Source organism: Lepidothrix coronata, unplaced genomic scaffold (assembly GCF_001604755.1).
Source record: "Lepidothrix coronata isolate B3197 unplaced genomic scaffold, Lepidothrix_coronata-1.0 Scaffold104, whole genome shotgun sequence".
Lineage (NCBI taxonomy): Eukaryota > Metazoa > Chordata > Aves > Passeriformes > Pipridae > Lepidothrix > Lepidothrix coronata.
The window spans coordinates 904679-926379 of record NW_016690284.1 but is presented as its reverse complement, the minus strand read 5'-3'; the positions used below and the strand labels follow the sequence as shown (position 1 = coordinate 926379).

At 38.3% G+C, this 21701-nt stretch overlaps 2 protein-coding genes across 4 annotated transcripts in view; both read left to right on the top strand.

Moving 5' to 3' along the window:
• NUP155 (nucleoporin 155) overlaps positions 1 to 17640 on the top strand; it is a 31098-nt gene extending 13458 nt beyond the window's left edge. The window contains exons 17-36 of the mRNA XM_017823592.1: positions 991 to 1177; positions 2210 to 2269; positions 2374 to 2524; positions 3871 to 3937; positions 4769 to 4887; positions 5095 to 5198; positions 6444 to 6577; positions 8297 to 8488; positions 9173 to 9311; positions 9973 to 10108; positions 10523 to 10676; positions 10932 to 11036; positions 11147 to 11301; positions 11785 to 11914; positions 12194 to 12307; positions 12766 to 12886; positions 13770 to 13880; positions 14793 to 14929; positions 15558 to 15658; positions 16841 to 17640. Coding sequence (XP_017679081.1) covers positions 991 to 1177; positions 2210 to 2269; positions 2374 to 2524; positions 3871 to 3937; positions 4769 to 4887; positions 5095 to 5198; positions 6444 to 6577; positions 8297 to 8488; positions 9173 to 9311; positions 9973 to 10108; positions 10523 to 10676; positions 10932 to 11036; positions 11147 to 11301; positions 11785 to 11914; positions 12194 to 12307; positions 12766 to 12886; positions 13770 to 13880; positions 14793 to 14929; positions 15558 to 15658; positions 16841 to 16979 — 2556 coding nt within the window. The 3' untranslated portion in view covers positions 16980 to 17640. The remainder of the gene's footprint in view (positions 1 to 990; positions 1178 to 2209; positions 2270 to 2373; positions 2525 to 3870; positions 3938 to 4768; positions 4888 to 5094; positions 5199 to 6443; positions 6578 to 8296; positions 8489 to 9172; positions 9312 to 9972; positions 10109 to 10522; positions 10677 to 10931; positions 11037 to 11146; positions 11302 to 11784; positions 11915 to 12193; positions 12308 to 12765; positions 12887 to 13769; positions 13881 to 14792; positions 14930 to 15557; positions 15659 to 16840) is intronic.
• Positions 17641 to 21216: 3576 nt separating this feature from the next.
• The window catches only part of CUNH5orf42 (chromosome unknown C5orf42 homolog), a 56796-nt gene continuing 56311 nt past the window's right edge, over positions 21217 to 21701 (top strand). For all 3 annotated transcript variants that reach the window (XM_017823661.1, XM_017823663.1, XM_017823662.1), the window contains exon 1: positions 21217 to 21666. The gene's annotated coding sequence lies outside the window, so the exon portion shown is untranslated. The remainder of the gene's footprint in view (positions 21667 to 21701) is intronic.

Here is a 21701-nt window from a genome sequence, read left to right as displayed (position 1 = left end):
ATTATATATCCTCCAGTTCAGGCAGGAATGCTCAGTACCTCCCTCAGGGCAGGAGGTTCCTTAATAGGTGTGAGGACAAGAGCAACTCCTATCTGGCAGGCCTCTTAGCACCTGGTTTATAGCCTGAGGAGTCAGGCTCTATGTGCAGATGGTGTAAATGGTTCATTGATAACAGTTTCTGGGAAATGACATGGAAGGCTATAGAATACCCAGTTTTGAGTTACACTCATCCAGTGATGAACTGGTCTCAGCTGTCCTAACTAGGACAATTCTCTAGCTTCAACATTCCATTTCTGCTTCAGTCTTCAGTCCTTCCAACAAAAGTGCCTATTGTTTCTCTTCAGAACTTTATGCTTATTGGAGTAGAGGCCTTTTTGTATTCTCAAATTCAGTTAAATTTCTACAGTTGCTTTGGAAAGTGTCCCTTAATGTGTGTTTACTCCAGATTTTGAGGGGTTTTAAAAAAAACCCAACATAATGATGAATTTTGAAGCTCTGAATTACTGAATTTAATTAATTATTATTTTTTATCAAAAACTTATTAATGTAGAAGATCCTCTACCCTTATCTGACATGTGGCATTCAGTTTTCCACAACAGACTTGGGAAATAAACTTGTTTGCCTGAAACGCAAAGAAGTTCCATATCAGTACCATTTCTTACATATATCCAAATTCCTAAGTATTGAACAAAGATATGCTGAACTGGGATGAAGTTTTGGAAAAACAGTTGACCATGTTTTTCAGAATTCTTAACTGCTATTTAAACACTAAGAAGAGTGGCTGGTTTTAATGGATCAGTGACATCACTTTCCAAGCTTTATGGTGTAGAACAGTAGCAGTGTGGGCAGGATCTGAGGCAAGGCATAAAAATGCAAAATTAAATCTGAGTTGGAGAGAACAGCAGCTATAGGGAGAACAGGTGCTAGGAGGAAACTGAGAATGAAAGTAAGATGTGGGGGAAATGACAGGAATCTCTGTAATCAATAAAGGGATTAATTTTACAAGTAAATGTACTTTTCCCAAGTCTAAATGTTTGGATTTTTTTTATCATATTCTGTCATATATGCCTCTTTCAAACATATTATCAAAGCACATGTTTCCATTTTGCTTCAGTAACAGGTCCAGGTGGAAGATGGCACCATTCTTCTGCTACTACTTTCTCGGTTTGCTCAAAGGGTAGAGAATTGTCATGTGAAATTAAGATTCTGATATTGTGGATGTCCCATGTGGTGGGTCAGACAGTGCTGACAGAAATTCATTAAAACACCTCATAATTTTGCATGTGACACTACATTGCAATAACAGTAGCATTCAAAGGCCAGGCACCTTTAACTTGATTCCATCTTTTTCACACTGTTGAAAGTCTAATCATGCATTTGCATGCTGCTTTTCTGCAAATTTGTGCTTTGCTTAGCACATATAATGTGCTCTGAGAATGCATTGGCACCATATTATTTTCTGTGATATTGTGTGTTGCCAAGTTGAGAGAACTGCAGTGAATTAGGCAAGAATTGTTTTATAAAAGTCAAACTTTCAGAGTGCCAGTTTTCTGGCCTTTTCTGTGATAGATCACCTTACTTGCTGCTGGTACAAGGACATTTTTGTTCACATATGTTTTAGTTTGATGATGGCACATTCCTCATATTTTGGGGACTTAAGTTAGGTATTCAGACTTCAGTTGCAGGAGGGCTGGTTTTCACAGCTGGATTTGAGGCTCAGCCTTAGTGTAGCAAGTTAACGGTGTTGCTGTAGTGTTTGTCTGTCTACCCTATGCAAAAATGAAGCATAATAATATCAATGTCTTTCAATTGAGTGCTCAGAAGGTAAAATTGATATTATTTCAAAAGATCTAAATGACTGAAGGCACGTGCTTTAAGAATATATGCCCATATCAGGAATGGGAGCAGTCAGAAGGTGAGGAAAAACAAAAAGTACATGAAGAGTATTACATTCAGTGCACAGAACAGCAGGCATGCAATAAATAACACATAAATACTAGGAAAAAAAGCCAAATAGCTGCTCTTGAAGGAACTGTATCTATTTGGGATTCACTTGTGAAGTGTTGGGTTGATAAGAAATTAGTGCAATTTGATACTTAACTATAAATAAAACTTTGATGCTTTTGCACAGGTACTTTATGGGTTAGATTTTGGATTATTTTTTGGATTGTTTTTAGGAAACTCATCTTTATTTCTTTTCCCTTTTTAGGTTCCCCTTTGACTGTTGATAGTCCATATCCTAATCCTAGCTTTTTGACATCTGGACAAGGTAACATCTTTTCCTTATCTGGAGAAACAGATTTGCTTGGGTTTGGGGTTTTTGGGGTTTTTATTGACATTGAAATGAGTAATATTTACCTATTTTTACCCAAGGTTTCCAACCTCCTGCTGTGTCAACTCCCGTATTTCCTGCTGGGAATTCCATGTCTCACCCTGGTGCATCTGTTAGCGGAATGATGGGTCCCGAGATAGTATTTTCTGGAAGACACAACGGCATCTGCATATACTTTGCTCGTATTATAGGGTGAGGATCCTGTCACTCAATTTGTTTCACAGTTTTTCTTTCCAGTAATGCTTATTGGATGTTAAATTCTATTTTAATATCATTTAAATTTGAAATCAGTAAAGTGCATTTTTATATTGTGTTATGAAATACCTGTTGATATAATACATTATCTTTGCAGCCCGTTTAATAATAATACATTCAGTGAATGCCTAGGGCAAGAAGATTGCCTAGACATTGATCCTGCAATCAAATCCATTAGCACAAGTCTGAAAACTGCAGTTCTTGTTTTTCAAATCTATGAGCTCTGGATCCCTTTCCCCCCCATGGCGTGGGGCGGCCCGGTTCTAGTTCCATTTCCATCAGAGGAACCATTCCTATGGAACCATTCCCTATCTTGAAGGATAGGGAAAGGGAACTCCAGCACCAGGGGTTTCTTCAGGCCCTGAGCCTGGAGGGGAGAGGTGCCCTCCCTTTCTCCCCCCACCCACGTGGTTCCATGGCAAGAGACAGCACACTGGCCTGGAGAGGAGGCAAGAGAGAGTTTATTGTTGGGGGTTGTTACATTTATAGGATTTAGGAGGATTCACAGAGTAACCAATTAGAAGTCTCAAGGGGCTTACAGGAACACCCAATCACAGGAAGGGGTTAACAACCAATAGGAAGGGGTTACAAGGGGCCAGTGAGAACACCTCAGGATATCTTCTCAGGACATTCCTGCATGGGAGATAACAGTTGCAGTGGGGGCTATTGGGAAGAAGAAACATGTATTTGCAAGGAGACCACCAAAAGCCATTTTAAGACATGTTTAAACAAGTTTCTCATCAGATTCACTGCTACAATGAGCTGTATGTTTTAAACTCCTATTAAAGTGTGAAACAGAAATGCAGAAGGACCTACAGGATCAAAATCCTGGCTTTAAGTAATTTCTGTTAAGTATCTCTAAAAAGAACACTCAAGTCAGAGCAATGAAGCAGGACTAAAGAGGATTCTGCTACCTGGGTGTTGAGTCCTAAACACCTCAAGCTAGAACAGAGTTCTGCATGCTGATTAGGAAAGAAATTTTTTTTACAAGACTTGTTTATTTGCACTGTATTTCTGGGGAGTGATATTGGCCTGTAGTTAAAATATTTGAAAGTGTCAAATTTTAAAATTTGGGATTTTGTTAATTATTTATATCTGTACTATTCACACTTTTATAATGGTTACCTTTTTGAATATTTGGTTTTCATCCAAATGAAATCCTTATTTTAGACTTTGAAGTAAAAAGCATTGCCATTTCTTTCTTAAGAGATTATACATAGAAGACTTGCAAAAATACTTGCTTAAATTACTTGGCTTTAACACAGAGCTGTTTTGTGTTGCAGAAATATTTGGGATGGCAGTATAGTTGTGGAGAGAGTTTTCAAGAGTGGCAATCGAGAAGTTGTTGCAGTATGTAAAAGATTATTCTGTGTTCATGAGTTTCTTATAGTATTTGTCTTAAGTCCTTTTTAACTTCTGAGGTCCTGTCAGATGTCTTTTTGAGCTATTATTTTGAATGTTAACTTTTTAAGAAAGCTAAATAATTTTATCTCTACTATTTCTAGTTGATAATGGCTGGTTTTCTTCATGTTTATTCATGGCTCTTCCTTCATACCCCCATAGGGCTTCTGCATACCCCCTCCAGACAAACGCTAAAAATAAAATACTTTAGTGAGTTAGGATGGTCATTACTGTTATGGAAGTTATATGCAGTTATGGAAAAAATATCTATGATTTTTCTGACTAACACCTTGCTGTTTAACTTTTTGTCCATGATCATAATAACAAAATCTTTTCGGACTGTAGCTGTTAATAGAATCCTCAACTGAGTAATTTCAGCACTGCAGATTAACTGCTACATGAGCTTTCCTTCTCCTACCTCCTAAGGTAACTGGGAGACTCTGGAAGACCTTGGCAGTTATGCTATGTCTTAGCAATGCTCGACATTGTTCTAGTTTAGAGTTGGAAATAGTAAAGCGTAGCTGATTTAGTTTTCAGAGGGGTAAAGAAAGTAGCATCTTATACTATATATCTTCAGAGGACTGCTGCCTCTTCACATGTGTGCCCCCTCAACGAATGTGGTATAATGTTGTGTTCTTCTAGTGATCCATTACTATTAAACTATTTATTTGTTGTACCCTCTTATTTGTCTTTTTAGTTGACGTTAGCTTAAAATTGAAAATTTTTGGAAAAAAGTGTGAAAACCCAGCTTTCTGTAAAGAAGTTTGCTTTCTTTTGCAGATAGAAAGCAGTGTTCCATCCCGTGTGCTGGAATGTGTGCTACAAGAGCTAAAAGGTTTACAAGAATTTCTGGATAGAAATTCACAGTTTACTACAGTAGGAGCCCTTGGAAACCCAAGGTAATTATTAATTGTGGTAAATTTACTGGTGGTGTTTAATGTCCAGCTTTTGAAAATCTATACTATGCCTGTGTTCAGTTGAAGTGTTTTTATGGTCTCCCGCTTCAACTATTCAGATGCTAAAAATGAGTTGTTAGGTGCATCTTTAGAAGATTCAGTATTTGTATTCTTATTGGCATCTTTTTTGGTTTTGTTTTGGAATTGCAGTTTCAGCACACCAGCCAATCTCCAACAGAGACTCCTGGGTTTTATGCGGCCTGATGGTGGAAGTTCTCAGCAGGTCCAGCAAGAACTTCAAAGGAAGTATCATGGTATGTAATTACTTCTGAACAGGAAGTGGGAGGGCATGGTGCTCTTGGGTGTTGTCTTCCTCACTTTTCTTATGAAATCCTCAGAATAAAAAGACCTTTTTTCCACAGAAATTTTGCATTAAATGATATGCTGGGTTTTTTGCACGCTTACCTGTCTCCTTTTTCTTCTTCCTAATGTGGCCCATGATTCGTAAGATTATTTTATCTCCTCACTATGGTGCTTAATAGCTGCACACCCATTTATACTTTCAGGATAGCAATTGCTAAGCAGTTAGTTTATGAAACAAGTGAGCACGATGTCCTATTAAAAAGAAATACTGTAATGCAAGTTGCCAAAAGTAAAGTCACTAAAATGTCTACAAAACTTTGTTTAGAAATATGAGGTCTGTCACACAGCCCATTTGAATTAATGTCCTCCTGTAGTGCAACTTTTGCCCAGCACTTGCAGGCAAGTTGGGAAGTGTTGCTGCAGTGTATATGGAGTTGAAGATGGTCTGTTTGAGTATAATCCTGGGTTTTCAATAGTGCAAATATATATATTTTTTTTAATTCATTATGTAGGATTTGGTAGACATTTAATAATTTTATTTTTCATTTTTATTCTTTACTCATAAACTCTTTTGGCTTGCTAAATGACACTATATTTATTGTTTCCTCATATATGAACTGTAAGCACTCAAAAGTACAGACATAAATTGTTGCAATTATGTTCCACTCATGTTATAAATATGAATACATTATCCTTTTGTTAATATATCTTATCTGATAAAATGTTACTAGTTTTTGGAGTAGTTGTTGTTTTAAAGATAGTGCAGATAGTGTTGACCACTGCTGTAATTGTAATTGTTCTCGCTAGAACTAAATACAGGTACTCAAATAAAAAGAGAATTGGTATGGATTTATTTTTATTTATTTTATGTTCATCACACATGCATTTATAATAGCTATTTATGAAAAAATAGCCAAAAATTTAAGACTGATGTATAAATCTAGTGTGTTCACAGGAAAACATACTTCTTTTTTAGAAATTATTCCTTCTGTGTTGTGTGGCTTGAAGTAAATGTTAACAGATGGTGTTTCTTTGGGGAAAGAACATAGGGTTAACAGCCTGTCTCCCAAGAGAGCTGGACAGCATTAATCAATAATGGAGAGGGAAAGGAAATTGTTGCTGTAAAACCTCAGAAACTCACACACTAATTTGAAACATGTAGAACAGTTATTTGCTGACAGTCTTTGCTTTTTCAGCTGAGGCACAGCTAACTGAGAAGACTTCACTTCAAGGCATCCAACAGCTTGTTCGCAAAACCTGCCAGGCATTGGCTTTGTGGAAGTTACTGTGTGAGCACCAATTCAGTGTTGCTGTAGGTGAGCTTCAGAAGGTAAGATCTGGATCATATAATTTTAATTTGTTTATACTAATCTCCTGAATTTCCTTTACTACCTAAGTTATTCCCAAAGGACTATTATATTAATTTTAAACCACATATAGATTTTTATTCAGGTCGCAAGTGTTTAAGAGTGTGACATCCAGTATTGACTTAATCACCCAATTTTATGAAATTGGAGGTGTCACTAAAAATAAATTATGTTTTACTTATATTGATGGTTAATAATGAGTCTGGTTGTGTAAATTACTGTGTTTTCACCTTAAGCACATTCTGGAAAATGTGCTGAAAAGGGTAGACTAATGTTTTCCAGCCAAGTGGAATTCACTCTTTGCCTTAGTCTTGGAGGAAGTTGGAGAGCAATAGGGTAGTAGAGTCTTTGCACTTCTGTATAGGTAGGGTTCCAGAATGTACCACAGAACAGCTGAGGTTGGAAGGAATCACTGGAAATTGTCTACCCCCTCTGCAGCGAGGGAGGAGTAATCTAGTTGACCCTCAAAGCAGGGTGAACTAGAGCAGGTTGCCCAGGACTGTGTCCAGTATGGATTTTTGTATCTCAAAAGGTGGAAACTCCACAGTGTCTTGGGGCAACTTCTTGCAGTGTTGAACCACCTTTAGAGTAAAAAGGATTTATATTCAAGTATAATTTCCTTTGCTTCAGCTTTTGACCACTGTGTAGTGTCCCGTTCACTGAGCAGTACTGAGAAAAGTCTGACTCTGACTTCTTTACACCTTCACAAAAATATTAGTAAGATGCCACATACTGCCCCTTGAACCTCCAGGCTAAACAATGCCAGTTCTTTCAGCCTCTCCTGGTTTGTAAAGAAGCAAACTTGCAGAACTATGGGTGCTACTGCTGTGCATCCTTTACTAATGTCAAATTTGTGTCCTACCCTTGAAAAAGCTATTAATTAGAATACTAGGCATTCTGTCCTAGGACTTGATAGGAAAACAGACTATTTGAGAAGTTGAATTCTTTTTCCATAAAAATAATAATTTTAAAATCTCACAGGTGCACAGAAGCTGTTATTCTTCGCACTGTTGCATTTGGGAGCTTTGGGCAGCTTTTATCTTGTGTTGGACAAGGAGTTAACTAACTGTGTAACAATTTTGCTCTGTCTTCAGTAGATGTAGAGGTTTTGTAATGTTATTATGCTGTTAGCAATCATCTATAGACGCTACATAGACACTACTAGCAACTCTATGTGAGCAAATATTTCTATTAAATTAAAAACTAATAACCTTCAAATAATTTATTTTTAAAAGCATAAAGAGTGCAGACCTTGAATTTTTCAAAGTCCTCCTTTTATTGCATCTGTCATTTTTTTAATCTATGACAATAAAATGGTTTTCATTCTTAAAACCTATGACATACTCATTTTGTAGGGTGTGCATTCTGGCAGCGCCCTATGAAGTACGGGGAACTACTAGTTCCATTCTTATTTGGAGAGATCTGAAACAGAGGTTATACATAGTGAAGATGGCAGAGGAAGTCTGCTAAGAGGAGTCCTTTGGCATCCAGGGATCTAGTGCTTTCATTATTCTTTCCATTTTGCTATATAATGTGTGTTTTAAATAATATATTTCTGTGGTGTGCACTTCAGTCATTGGAGTTCTGTATGTTTTTAATTACTGGAAACAATTAATTTTGCTGCTGTAACAACAGAAAAAGTAAAAGATTTGGTAAATTGATGATATTTTGTCTATCTTCAGGAACTTCAGGAACAGCTAAAGATTACTGCTTTTAAAGACTTGGTGATTAGAGACAGAGAGTTGACTGGTGCACTCATTGCTTCTCTCATAAACTGTTACATCAGAGATAATGCTGCTGTGGATGGCATCATTGCCCATTTGCAAGATATCTGTCCTCTTCTTTATAGCACTGATGATGCTGTGTGTTCCAAGGTAAGTGCACTTCCAGATTTTACAGCACCAAAACACAACTTCAGAACATGTTCACACGAGGTAAGTTGGACAGTTTGTAAGTCATTATGCTCAAGTAGTTTCAGAAGCACAAAAAACAATGAAGGCGAGAAGTCATGGGCATATTTGTGTCTTTCAGTTGATTAATGCTGAACATTACATGAAAATTACTTGAAGCATTTGCAGTTATTTGTAATGTTCATGCGATCTCTACTTTTAATCTGATGTATATCTGTCTTCTTATGTTGATGAAATGTTTTCTTATTTCAGGTTTTCCTCAGCATAGGGTCTTGGGTTTTATCTGTTGCATAGTGGAATTTGTAAGAGATAATTGTGTTTAGTTTAATGGAATTTGTAAGAGATAATTGGGTTTAGTTTAATGGAATTTGGTCTTTGAAGGTTTTTGAATAAATTTGAAATAAGGAACCGGTGAGAAGAGAATGGGGATCCCCTTGGTTAAGTCTTCAGCCCTTCTCTCTACTGCTGTTGTAGTCTTTCTGCTGGAAACTTAGTGACCAGAGAGTGCTTTTGAGAGGATGATGTTTCTACTGTTTCAGCTTTGAAGTTTGGAATAATAACTCATTGACATATCCATTTGGATATATGTCCAATATTCATGATGTGCCCTTGTGAATAATTTCCCATTTTCCCATGATTTGTCTCTAGGCAAATGAACTTCTTCAGCGCTCTCGACAGGCTCAGAGCAAAATGGAAAAAGAGAAGATGCTGAGAGAGTCACTGAAAGAGTACCAGAAGATCAGCAATCAAGTAGACCTTGCTAATGTTTGTGCACAATATAGGCAGGGTAAGAGCCAGTTACTGATCATGTTCTGTCAAATAGCATGAAAGGACACTACAGAAACTATCTTCTTTTCTGTTTGTTTTGTTTACCAACTTTCAACTCCTTTTACCATAAACAGTTAGTTAATAACCCTTAGAACTAAACTGTACCAGCCTGTTCTTTTAAAGCCTTTCTAGAGTTCACCAACCAACCAAAAAAACCATTTCTATATTAAAATATTCCCATGAACTTATTTAATATTGCAGTGTCCATTTGTTTCATATATGTGGTTATGATATTTTTAGGAAAATTCTTGGGCTATACGTGGTTTCAGGTAAGGTTTTATACCAAATAAGCTGTTGGAAAGATGGTTCTGAACCCTGTTCAGTGCAGTAGAAGCTAGTAATTTAAAACCATGACAAACAGTTATATCTATATTTAAGATTTCAGCCTCTGTACAATGTTACACATTGTGCAGGACATTCTGATGTAACTTCATATCCAAGTTCAAACTTGCATGTAAGTCACACAGCTTGGGTACAGGTGTAAACCTCTCTATGATACAGAGTAGAGTGAATAGTGTTTATTTTTTCTTACTTGCTAAATCAGAAGTGGTTGATATCACCATTTTGTTGTAGATTTGCTACAATATTGAACAGTGATATTTGTTTTGATTTTTTCCTAGTGCGTTTCTATGAGGGAGTAGTAGAACTCTGTCTTACAGCTGCTGAGAAAAAAGATCCCCAGGGTCTGGGCCTTCATTTCTATAAAAATGAAGAACCAGAAGAGGATGTTGTTGGACTCCAGGCTTTCCAAGAGAGGCAAGTTTTCAGGATAATTTATTATCATTATATGGGGTGTTTTATTTCAAGTCACTGGAAAAGTAGCTCTTTTAGGGAAGTTGTGTAAGGTAATAACAAAACAAGCATTTTATGGTAAGGGACACAATAGAAATGTTTATATCCAGTATGTTCCCCTTGATTGTTATTAATATGGCACCAGCTTAATAAGGAACAACACCTAAAATGATAGATGCAGAAAACATTGTGATCTGAACATTATAGAAACACTTGTTAGCAATATAAATGAGAATAAACTAGATTGTGACAACTATCTATGACATTTTTCAATTTTAGTAACTGTCTATGAAGTCATACAATAACAACACTTGAGAATAATCTTTCATATATAGTTGCAATGAAAATTATGAGACTTTTCTTTTGCTCTGTTTACAGATTGAACAGCTACAAGTGTATCACTGACACTCTTCAAGAGTTAGTGAATCAGAGTAAAGCTGCTCCTCAGTCTCCCAGTGTACCCAAAAAGCCAGGTCCTCCAGTGCTGTCATCTGACCCCAACATGCTAAGCAACGAAGAAGCAGGGCACCATGTAAGAAACTCACAAAAAAGTCATGGCTGCACTCCAGAAAATAGTGTGATTTGAAGGGGTAGAATTTATCGTTCTAATAAAATTATGGATTCGTTCAAAGTGAAGATTTGCCACGAATTGGCTTCTATATCTAGACAATCTGTAGAAATGATGGCACACAAATAACATGTACCAAAGTATTGTCGCACAGGAATTCAGTGCTTAATGTAATGTAACCACATGTGGAATAACAACTTTGGCCTTTCTCTCCCTTAGTTCGAACAAATGCTAAAGCTGGCTCAGCGTTCAACAGATGAACTCTTCAGTATTGCACTTTACAACTGGTTGATACAAGCTGACTTGGCTGACAAACTGTTACAGGTGAGCTCATCTACAGACAGCGAAATAGAAGAGTTAATTGTAACAATGTGAGTGCTTTAAAGAAACAAGGAAGAGCAAGAGTATAAATGTTCTCTTTATGATTTCTGCAGGTTACTGCCCCCTTCTTGGAACCTTACCTGGTGCGGATGACCAAGATTGACCAAAACAAAGTTCGCTATATGGATTTACTGTGGAGATACTTTGAGAAGAACAGGAATTTTAGTAATGCTGCCAGAGTCTTGGCTAAGTTGGCTGACCTGCATAGGTATGGATTATGTGCGATCTGTTGCATATACTGAGGTAACTAGGTAAAAATCAAACAAACTAAAATCAAGACCTTATGTGTAGGTATCTTAAGAAAATGCCAATGCCCCAGGAGGTTTTCTAAAAAAATTTAATAGAATATATTAGCTTTGAATCCAGACAGTTACTGGAAAGAAATTGTAATGTTTATTTTATGTATTATACATGAGTTTGCAATGTATTTCGTGTTGTAAGTACCGTATATTAAGTGATCATTTCTTACACAGACTTTTATAATGCAATAGTTGAACTGGAGCAATGAGTTAAGAAATACATTAGAACTGAGCCTGCAACAAAGGTGGGGTTACATGGATGGATCATATCCTGCACAATTTAGTAAAATCAGGAAAAGCCACATGCTAATTCCCATGGTCAAGTTAAAATGTAACTAATCCTCAAATAATTAGGTAAAGTACCCATCCTGTTTGAAATATTTGTTTTGCAGCACAGAAATTTCTCTTCAGCAGCGTCTTGAATACATTGCACGTGCCATTTTGAGTGCCAAAAGTTCCACGGCCATATCCTCTATAGCTGCAGATGGAGAATTCCTACATGAACTAGAAGAGAAAATGGAAGTAAGAAAAAAAATTAAGCTACGCCATAAATGCATTATTTCACTTTGTCTCATTGGCACATAGCATTTTTATTACCAGTTCTGATTTCTGTGCTGTCTTCCTGATATGGCAAAGTTATGCAGTTGATAGATAATAATGATATGATATGATAATAGATTCAGTGGTGTAAGGCAGTAACATTTCTGCATTTAAATAAGTTAAAGTTTATTCTGGGTGTATTCTTAAACTCTGATGAAATTCCTTCAGACTTGAAATACTGTATTTTCCATTTTAAACAAGGTTGCAGGGATCCAGCTTCAAATACAAGAAACATTACAACGTCAGTATTCCCATCATTCTTCAGTACAAGACGCAATCTCCCAACTTGATGCTGAGCTGATGGATATAACCAAGGTGATTGAAATTTCCCTGTGTTAAAATTCAGTTTATAAAATTTTGGGGGGAAAAAGTGTTTTGCAAAGACTGATCCTATGCTGACTAGGAAAAGTCATAGACAGTTTAGCATTCCTGGTTTCAGAATGTCTGTTACCCTACACTGTCGTTTTCTGTACTTTGATAGTCTTTCAGTCTTCAGTACCTTGGTTTCTTTTACGTGTTCATCTTCTTTATTAAGTCTCTTTCTTTGTTGGTAAAATTGTTGAAAATTTAACAGTTTGAATTTTAACTTCATATAAAATTTGGGATTGTGTTTAAGAAGTGAAACTAAATGTAGCAAAAAAAATTAGTGATTGACAACAATTACTTAAGTTGCACTTCAGCTAATCGAATGTCTACCACACAAGGAACAGCTGACTTTTAGCATTTCTTTTTTAACTTAAATGAAATGTAAAGCCTGGTAATTTTTCTTTCAGCTTTATGGAGAATTTGCTGACCCTTTTAAGCTCTCGGAGTGCAAGCTTGCAATTATACATTGTGCAGGTCATTCTGACCCCATATTGGTGCAGACTCTCTGGCAAGAAATCATTGAAAAAGGTAGGTCTTAGTGGACTAGGAGTGGTACAAACTAGAACTATAGGAAAGTGGTACAGTTATAGCTTTTAAAACTGAGTATGCTGCTGCTGTTATGCTGTCAAAGTGAGATGCATCTTTTTTGGACTATTCTGTAATATATTTCTTTAGTGTAGTTAACTAGTAATTAATTAACATTATTACCTTTGGGTTTTGTGCCTAAAGGACAGAAAAGTGATATTTTTACATGTGTTCGAGTATGTTGTGCATAAGGCTTGAATAATCACATTGCAGATAACATTTCAAAAGTTGTTTCATCCCATGATGCCATTATATGTGAACTTCAGAATATGTGTGAAATTCTGTCTGAAGATTTCACTGTTAAGAAATTATAATAAAAATGTTAAGTGTAAATTAAATGTTAAAATGTAAATAAATTTATAGTGACAAAAATTAAAAAAAACTCAGAGAATTCTGCATGCATAATGTTGACAGGAGTGGAAGTGTACGGTTTCTGTCCATTTATAGAGGAAGAGTAGTGGGCACAGCTCTGCAAGCTTGGCCACTCAGCTGTGACGATCTTTTACCATGAGTTAGTAATCCACTCTCTCTTCCTGTTTCATTGTTTTGTGTTTTTTTCCCCCTTGGATTTTGGGCTTGAGTTTGCCATTGTGCGAACAACATCGACAGGGTTTTGAAGGAAAAGCTATGTGGTAGTGAGTTTGTTGTGGGGTTTGGGGATGTGTTTTTGTTTGGTTGTGTTTTAAGTAGATTTGCATGGAACTTCAATGAAATGTAAACATCTGTGAATATACACTCGAAAAAGTTGTATTTTCACTTCCATGTGCTGATTTTGTATTGACAATAGTATTTTCTGAAGTTCTCTCTGTTTTCTTTCCACTTTCAGAATTGAGTGATAGTGTGGCTCTGAGCCCTGCTGACAGAATGCAAGCACTTTGTCTGAAGTTGACACTGCTTGGAAAGATATATGCTGGCACACCTCGTTACTTTCCTCTAGGCAAGTTGTTTAGCCTGCATACTGAATAAGCATACATGTTACATGAATGGGTTTCAGCTTTCTTTTTAGCCTTTTAACAAAGTTTTAAACTAAGAAATTTCTGTCTGTTTTAATCCTAAAAGAAACAGGAAGTAAATGAAGTTTAGATGGCAGTAGCATTTTATATGGCTGTGCAGATCCCATTTTAGAAAGTAGTAAAGTTTGTTTCTATCGAAGTGTGACATAAAAGTGTGTATTTATATATAAAATTAGGTTTTAGGCAACCACGTTTATCTGCTATCTCTTGAAATATCTGCTGCTGTCTGAAGGGGCAAATTCTGAAAACAGAAATCAGGAAATTTCTGGATCCTTTTTGGAGTTTCTGCTTTTGAGATCCTCACACGTTTTGACAACTTGGTATTATATAAAAACCTGGCAGATGTATTGTTCAGCACTCAATCTTCTTTTATAATACTAAACTACTGTGCAACAACATTCAGTATGAATATTTAGTGCTAAACAATACACTGTTAATTGTTATTGATACTAAAACCTGATAAAAGCTCTAATAGTGTTGCTGGCTGTTCTAGCAAATGTAATGGTAGTATGTGTTTTGTGCTGAAAAAAAAATTAATGAATTTTTTCTTGACAGCATAGTTGCATGGCAAAACTGTAACAAAATCCTTGGTGTGAGTAATTCCTGCCATGCCTCGCTGATAGCCTAATACCATCTTTCCATGTAGTTAAGTTTTGTGTACCCTTCCCTCAGTGCAGACTGAGGGAACCTGTTCCGTGTGCTTCACAGGAGAAAGGTACCAACTGTGTGGAAGAAAGAAAAATTAACCTTGAATAAATTACTTTTAAATGCCTTTCTCTGAAAGACTCCCATTAACAAGTTGCAATCTAAATATTCCCTTTCTTTTTGTCCTCCAGATTTTTTAGTGCAGTTTCTAGAACAACAGGTCTGCTCTTTGAACTGGGATGTAGGTTTTGTAACATACACCATGCAAGAAATTGGAGTGCCATTGCAAAGGCTGCTTGAAGTATATGACCAACTGTTTAAAGCACGGGTAAGGAAAGCAGCACAAAAGAGAAATTCTGTTTTCAGCTGCTATCAAGGTCTGTCTTTAGTGGGAAACATAAAGTAATGTAAGGTGGAATATAGTCAAATATCGTGTTCATAGTTTTGCTTTCTTTACTTAAAGACTGTTAAAGCTGCATTTTCCCCTCCCTGTTTGTTTTATTCATTTCAATCCTAGAGCATGAAGAAATTTTTTAGTTCTTTTACTCCACCTAGAGCAGATATAGGATGAAATAGAATTCTTACATTGCAGAAGGAATAGCATCTATTGAACATATTAATTTTGTTTTCTAATAATGATTAAAATTTGCTGTATTATTGCAGCTTGTCTGATCCATTGATGTAATAAACAAAGAGAATTGATTGGCTTCTTTTTACCCAGATTCCTAGAAATTTAGAACTTTTTATAATCTATTATGTTACGGACTGTTTAGTAATGGAAAACTGAGTTAAATTCATGTATGTTTTAGTGCTTAAAATATTACTTTAATATAGATATAATGTAGATTAAGATAAATAATTACCACAGCTGGCACTTTGTGTACACACCACACACTTTTTTTTTCCTGTGTCCTTACTATTTTTGTCCTTAATATTTTGGATTTTTTTTTTCTTAGGACCCATATTGGAATAGAATGAAAAAGCCTTTACACCTCTTAGAATGTATTCATGTATTACTATCAGGATACGTACAGGATCCAAGCAGAGTAGCTATGAGGTAAGAAGGGCAACTATATCCTAATAAAAAGTGGAAGATATAAAATACTCTAAAATACTGCATTTCAACAATTCCCAAAGCTTTTCTTCTTTTCTTTTGGGTGAATTTAGTATTTTATTCCTAGCAGTGATTACTGGCACTGGCACTCTTCATTCAAAACCATTTGTTATAAACTTTTAGGGTTCTCCATATAAACTGCTACAACAAAGTTAATTTTCTTCACTTCACTGAAGATCCCTGAGGAATTGAGAGGACTATTTTGTCAGTTTTTGGCAACATACTTCAAGGAGTATTATGGAAAAATTTGAGGCAATGTGGGAAAAGTGGGAGGAGAATTCGAAAAGGGCGTTTTGTGACTAAAAAATTGACTTTTTCATGTTGAAATTCTAGAAGCTCTGAGTTATTCTGGAAAAGAGAAGACTCAACACTGGGATAGGTCTTTCCAAATTGTTTTTAAGAGGTTGATGATGAAACAGTCTCCAAGACTAGAATTCAGCTTAGTTCACACCAGGCAAAAATGTGGGTGTAATGTTAAAAAAAGTTTCCAGTGAAAAAATAGCTAAGTACTTGAATAAGTTGCCTATGTATCATCTCTAGCTTTGACAGTTTTTGTTTGAATATGCGAACTTCAATTTGAGCTTCAGTCAGAGCTATCTTGTCTCAAAAATAATGAGCAGAACTAGGCAAAGTCTTCATAAATCTTCTAAACATAAATGTATCTTATTCTTTTGAAAATCTATCTTTTCTCACTTGATCAGTCTTCTATGATTTGCCAATTTAAATACACTAATTTATTAGAATACCTAAACTGAGATTTGATTCTAATTTATTTAAATTGCTATCTAAATTAATAACTAATACATTGACCGTATTCATATCTAAAGTAGTATCTAAATAGTAAATATTTTGTATTGCTAATAACTGTATCATGTTTTATAGTTTATATTTAATATCCAATAAGAAGTAATGGTTCATTTATTTTCCCATTATACCGTAGTCAAAAGCATTAGATTTCAAAAATAATTTTTTCTAATAAATAGTTGAAAACTAAAAGTAGCTGACAGATGTCTTCTTGATGTGTTATTCCATTGAAACTGAAAGAATGCTCACTTTCTGTTTCAAGTTAATTCTAATATACAGGATCAAAAAGGAGCTTGTTATTATTCTGTGTTTTCTTAACAGGCGGAGATTCACAAATGTTTGCTTGGATGCTGTCAGTTGCTACTTGGTTGAACTTCAGTCTATGAGCCCAACACTAATGGTTCAGACAACTGTTGGGAATTTTAAATCTCTACAGGCCAAGTTAGAACGACTTCCCTGATTGACTAGTGCAGTAACAGAATCGTTAGTGCAGGTAATGTAAACTGCACTGAATCTCTGAAAGAACAAATCCTCAGAAGAAAATCCTAAGGAAGTTGTTTCTCCTGCTGGAGTTTTCTATTATGTATTCATGCTATTCTAAAGGTATCTACAAATTGTAGAATGTAAATGTGACAAATGGAGTGTCTTTTACAACTACCATTTTTTTAACAAGAGAAAGCTTTTTTTTAGTGTTGAAATAAAATTCATTGTTTGATCTTTGCCTTGGGGATAAGAATATTTAGAAAATGTTTTTATTTTACTTAAAGTAATGAGGAAAATCAGGATGCAAAATCTACTTGATAGCTGGTTTAGAATTATCAAAACAAGAAATGACAACTGCAGAATGATGATAAAAGTGTATGTAGATGAGTCAGGTTGTAAATGTGGTCATACAGAGGAGTAATGATGCAGTCATAACTACAATAACGAAGATAATCATTATTTCATAACTGTCACTTTAAATAAAGCCTGCCTCTCTAAGTAGAATGTTTGGGATGAAGCTGCAGAAATTGGCAATCTAATTTGTATTGTTAGTGAAAGAACTTTTAATATTGTTCATCAAATTATTTTCCCTATTCCATTCTAATAAAATGTTGTATCTGTTAAAATCAAATAAAGAAGTCATGAAATGACTTCTGTCTACTTTCCTTACATGCACACAAACACCAAATTGTGTATAATCCTAGACTCCCTTCACTTGACCTGCTGCCCATGCTCCTTTGGATGCAGCCAAAGGAGCATGTTTGGCTTTCTGGGCTGTTAGCGCACATGGCTAGGTCATGTCCGGCCTCTCATCTACCATCACCCGCAAGTCCTTCTCTCCAGCGCTCTCAATCTGTTTATCCCTCAGCCTGTGCTTATACTGGGGGTTGCTCTGACCCGGGTGCAGCACCTTGCACTCGGCCTTGTTAAACCTTATGAGATGCTCATGGTCCCAGTTCTCAAGGTTGTCCAGGCCCTTCTTGATGGCATCCCATCCTTCAGGTGTGTCACCAGCACCACTCACCTCAAAATTTGCTGAGGGTGCACTCAATCCCTTTGTCCTTGTCATTGCTAAAGTACTAAATAACACTGGTCCCAACACAGACCCGTGAGGGTTGTCACTTCTCACTGGTGTCCTTTGGGACTCTGAGCCATTGACCACTACCCTCTGGGTGCAACATCCAACCATTTCTTACCCATCTCACAGCCCACCCATCAAATCCATCTTTCCAATTTAGAGAGAAGGCTGCTGTGGTCCCCCCCTGTCAAAGGCTTTACAGAAGTCCAGATAAATGACATCTTTAGGCCTTTCCTTGTCCGCTGATGCAGTCACTCCATCACAAAAGGTCACTGGGTTGGTGAAGCCGTGCTGGCTTTTCTGAGTCACCTCCCTGTTCTCCATGTGCCTTAGCATAGCTTCTGGGAGGATCTTTTCTGTGATTATCCCAGGCACAGAGGTGAGGCTGACAGGTCAGTAGTTCCCAGAATCATCCTTTCTACGCTTTTTAAAGATGGGAACAATGTTTCCCTTTTTCCAGTACCTGGGACTTCACCTGGCAACCATGACCTTTCAAATACCATGAAGAGCGGCTTGGGAACTACAGCCCATTTCCTCAGGACTCTGTGGTGCACCTCATGGGTTCACATACCTGTAGAAGCCCTTTCTAATATTCTTTGCATCCTTTGACAATGTTCAGTTCCAGCTTCTCCTTGGCCTTCCTCACCTCATTCCTACACAGCCGTACTTCATCTCTATACTTTTCCCAGGTGCCCTGTCCTAGTTTCCAATGATTGTGCATTTGCTTCATTGCCTTTAGTCTTAGCACCAGTTCCCTACTCTGCCATGCTGATTTCTTACCCAACTTCTTGCTTTTGGGGACTGCTAGCTCTTGTGCCTTATGAAAGACAATCCATTAGCAGAGGATGGTTTTAATCCATTGACCACTGTGTTATGGGCTCAGCACACTTCCACTGCTCCACTCTGTTCCTCCTAGTGCCTCTAGAGGACATGGGACCCCCACCAAAGGGCCTTGAGTCCAGAAGAGAGGAATGAAAAGTGCTGGAGAATGTGGGCATCAATCCCTCTGCTCCTCACATGATGAGTGCTCTACAGAGCCTTTTCTACAAGATTTAATTACTCTACTTTACTTAGAGTACATTTCTTTCACTCTGACCTAACAGATACATTCTGATGATTTTAAGCCAAAGAATACACTCAGGGAAGTAATATATAAATTAAAATGCATTTTTTTTACCTCTTTAGATCAAAATAAATGTGAAATATTACTATTAGCTTTTTCCTTTGGCAGTGTTAAAATCTCCTTACGAAGTATTTACATAGAGGAAATCCTGTGTGTCCTGAAAAAGATTTGCATCTTTCCATGTAAAATATACTATCTTTAGAGATTAGAAGTTACTTTCTGCTAATAGCTTTGTTTCACAACAAGGGATATTGGATTTACACTGGTCAAGTTAGTGCAGTTCGCTTCATACAAATGATGTCCACAGTCTTGCCTGATGTATTTGACTAAATTTTAATATTTATATGAAGGTATGTTGTTATTCTGTAATATATGTAAGCAGATTTCTATTCTCAGATTTGGAGAACTAACTGAAGAGTTGGGAACAGTCACAAGTCAGAGACTGGAGGTTCAGCTTCTGGGTTTTTTTTTCTCTAGTTCATAGAATAAGGATGCCTCTGGCAACATTACAAGTTTACCAAAGTAAGAGTATTTTAAAGTGTATCACAAGTTACCTCTGATATTTTTCACATGACAGGAGGTAATTGCAGTGTAGACGTTACCTGTTGTTTTCATAACACTTGCTCAGCTTTCAGGTGCAGAAAGGGTAGGTTCTGTTTCCCATTTTAAATCTGGAGGGATGTGAAAAACTAAGATCAGAGGAGACGGGTGGGTTAATGTGGTAGATTAAATAAATAGTGACAATTAGAGGGAAGTAACTGACTAACATGAATGTGAACCAGTTGTCATTAACATTATGAACAAATGTATCATTACTTTTATTGGACTGTTTTCCTTCTGTGTCAGTGTTACTAATTCTCAGTCAAGACTGCGATTAAGGAAAAGTAGCCGAAGGTAGAAACGAGGCAGTTTGAAAGAATAGCTGTTCTAAGGGAATCAAGCACATTTCTTCAAAGTGATGAAACAAAGTGACTGATCACAGAACTTGTATTTCACGTTGTCATGGTTTAACCTCAGCTGGCAAGTAAGTATCAACCACTTTCTCACTCCCACACCCCCCAGTCTTTTTAGGATCACAGAATGGTTTGTGTTGAAGGGACCTTAGAGGTCAAATAGTTCAACCCCCCTGCCATGGGCAGGGACATCTTCAACTGGACCAGGTTTCTCAAAGCCCCATCCAATCTGGCCTTGAATGTTTCCAGCAATGGGGCAGCCACAACTCCTCTCGGTAACCTGTACCAGTGCCTCTCCACCCTCAAAGCGTTTCTTTGTAACATCTAATCTAAAATTTTTCTCTTTTTGTTTAAAACCGTTCTCCCTTGTCCTGTCACTATCCACCCTTGTAAAAAGCCCCCCCCGTCTTGTTTTTAGGCCCCTGTTTATTACTGAAAGGCCACAATGAGGTCTCTCCAGAGCCTTCTCCAGGCTGGACAACCGCAGTCTGTCTTCATAGGAGAGGTGCTCCAGCCACCTGATCATCGCTGCCCTGCTCTGCACCGGCTCTAACAGGTGTATGTCCTTCCTGTGTTGGGAATCCCAGAGCTGGATGCAATGCTACAGGTGGGGTCTCACCAGGGCAGATTAGAGGCGCAGAATCACCTATGTCGTCCTGGTGGCTGCGCTGCTTTGGATGGAGCTCGGGATACGGTTGGCTTTCTAGGCTGCGAGCGAGGCTCCCACCCAGCTTGCCAAGCCGGCGGGCTCAGAAGTGGAGGGGTAGCCGGCGGTTGTACGCGGAGCCTGGCCTCGGGGAAGCAGAGGAAGATCGGCTCTTGTGCGGCGGAATCCTCCCACCTGGACCATCCCACCGGGACCATCCCTCCGGAGCTACGCGGGCGGGGGCAGTGCTGGGGCGGTGCTGCGGCTGCGCCCTGCTCTGGCCCGGCCCCGGCGGTTGCGACGGCGCGGGGGCAGCGGGGCAGAGCGCGGGCTGGGGCTGCGGCCGGGGCCGGGGCCGGGGCCGGGGCCGGGGCCGGGGCCGGGGCCGGGGCCGGGGCCGGAGCCGGAGCCGGGGCCGGAGCCGGAGCCGGGGCCGGAGTCGGAGCCGGAGTCGGAGTCGGGGCCGGGGACGGGGCCGGGGCCGGGGCTGCGGCTCCGGCTATTGTGCCGAGTGAGCATCGCTTTGGGCCGCCGCTCCTCCCGCTGTTCGTTTCCCGAGGGAGGAGCTCGCACAAACAGAGCGGGTTCCCGAGGATGGCGCACGGAGGCGGTGGGGGCAGCTGGTACCGCTCTCCCGTCCCCAGGCGCGGGTGAGCGGTCGGCCCTCCCAGGGGCGTCCCGACCACTGGCATTCCTGATCCCCTGCCCTAGGAGGCTGCGAGGCGTTTTCCCCGTTTTCTGTTTTTAGAGTTCTCAGCAATGTACTCCGTCTTGCGGCTTCTCTCTCTCAACACCTGAATGACCGTGTGATAACGGCTGAACAGCACATCGCCCGTCAGCGGCCAAAGTGAAAATAGAGTATGGGTAAGCATCACCCCTGTTTGTGTTCGGCGGGAAGC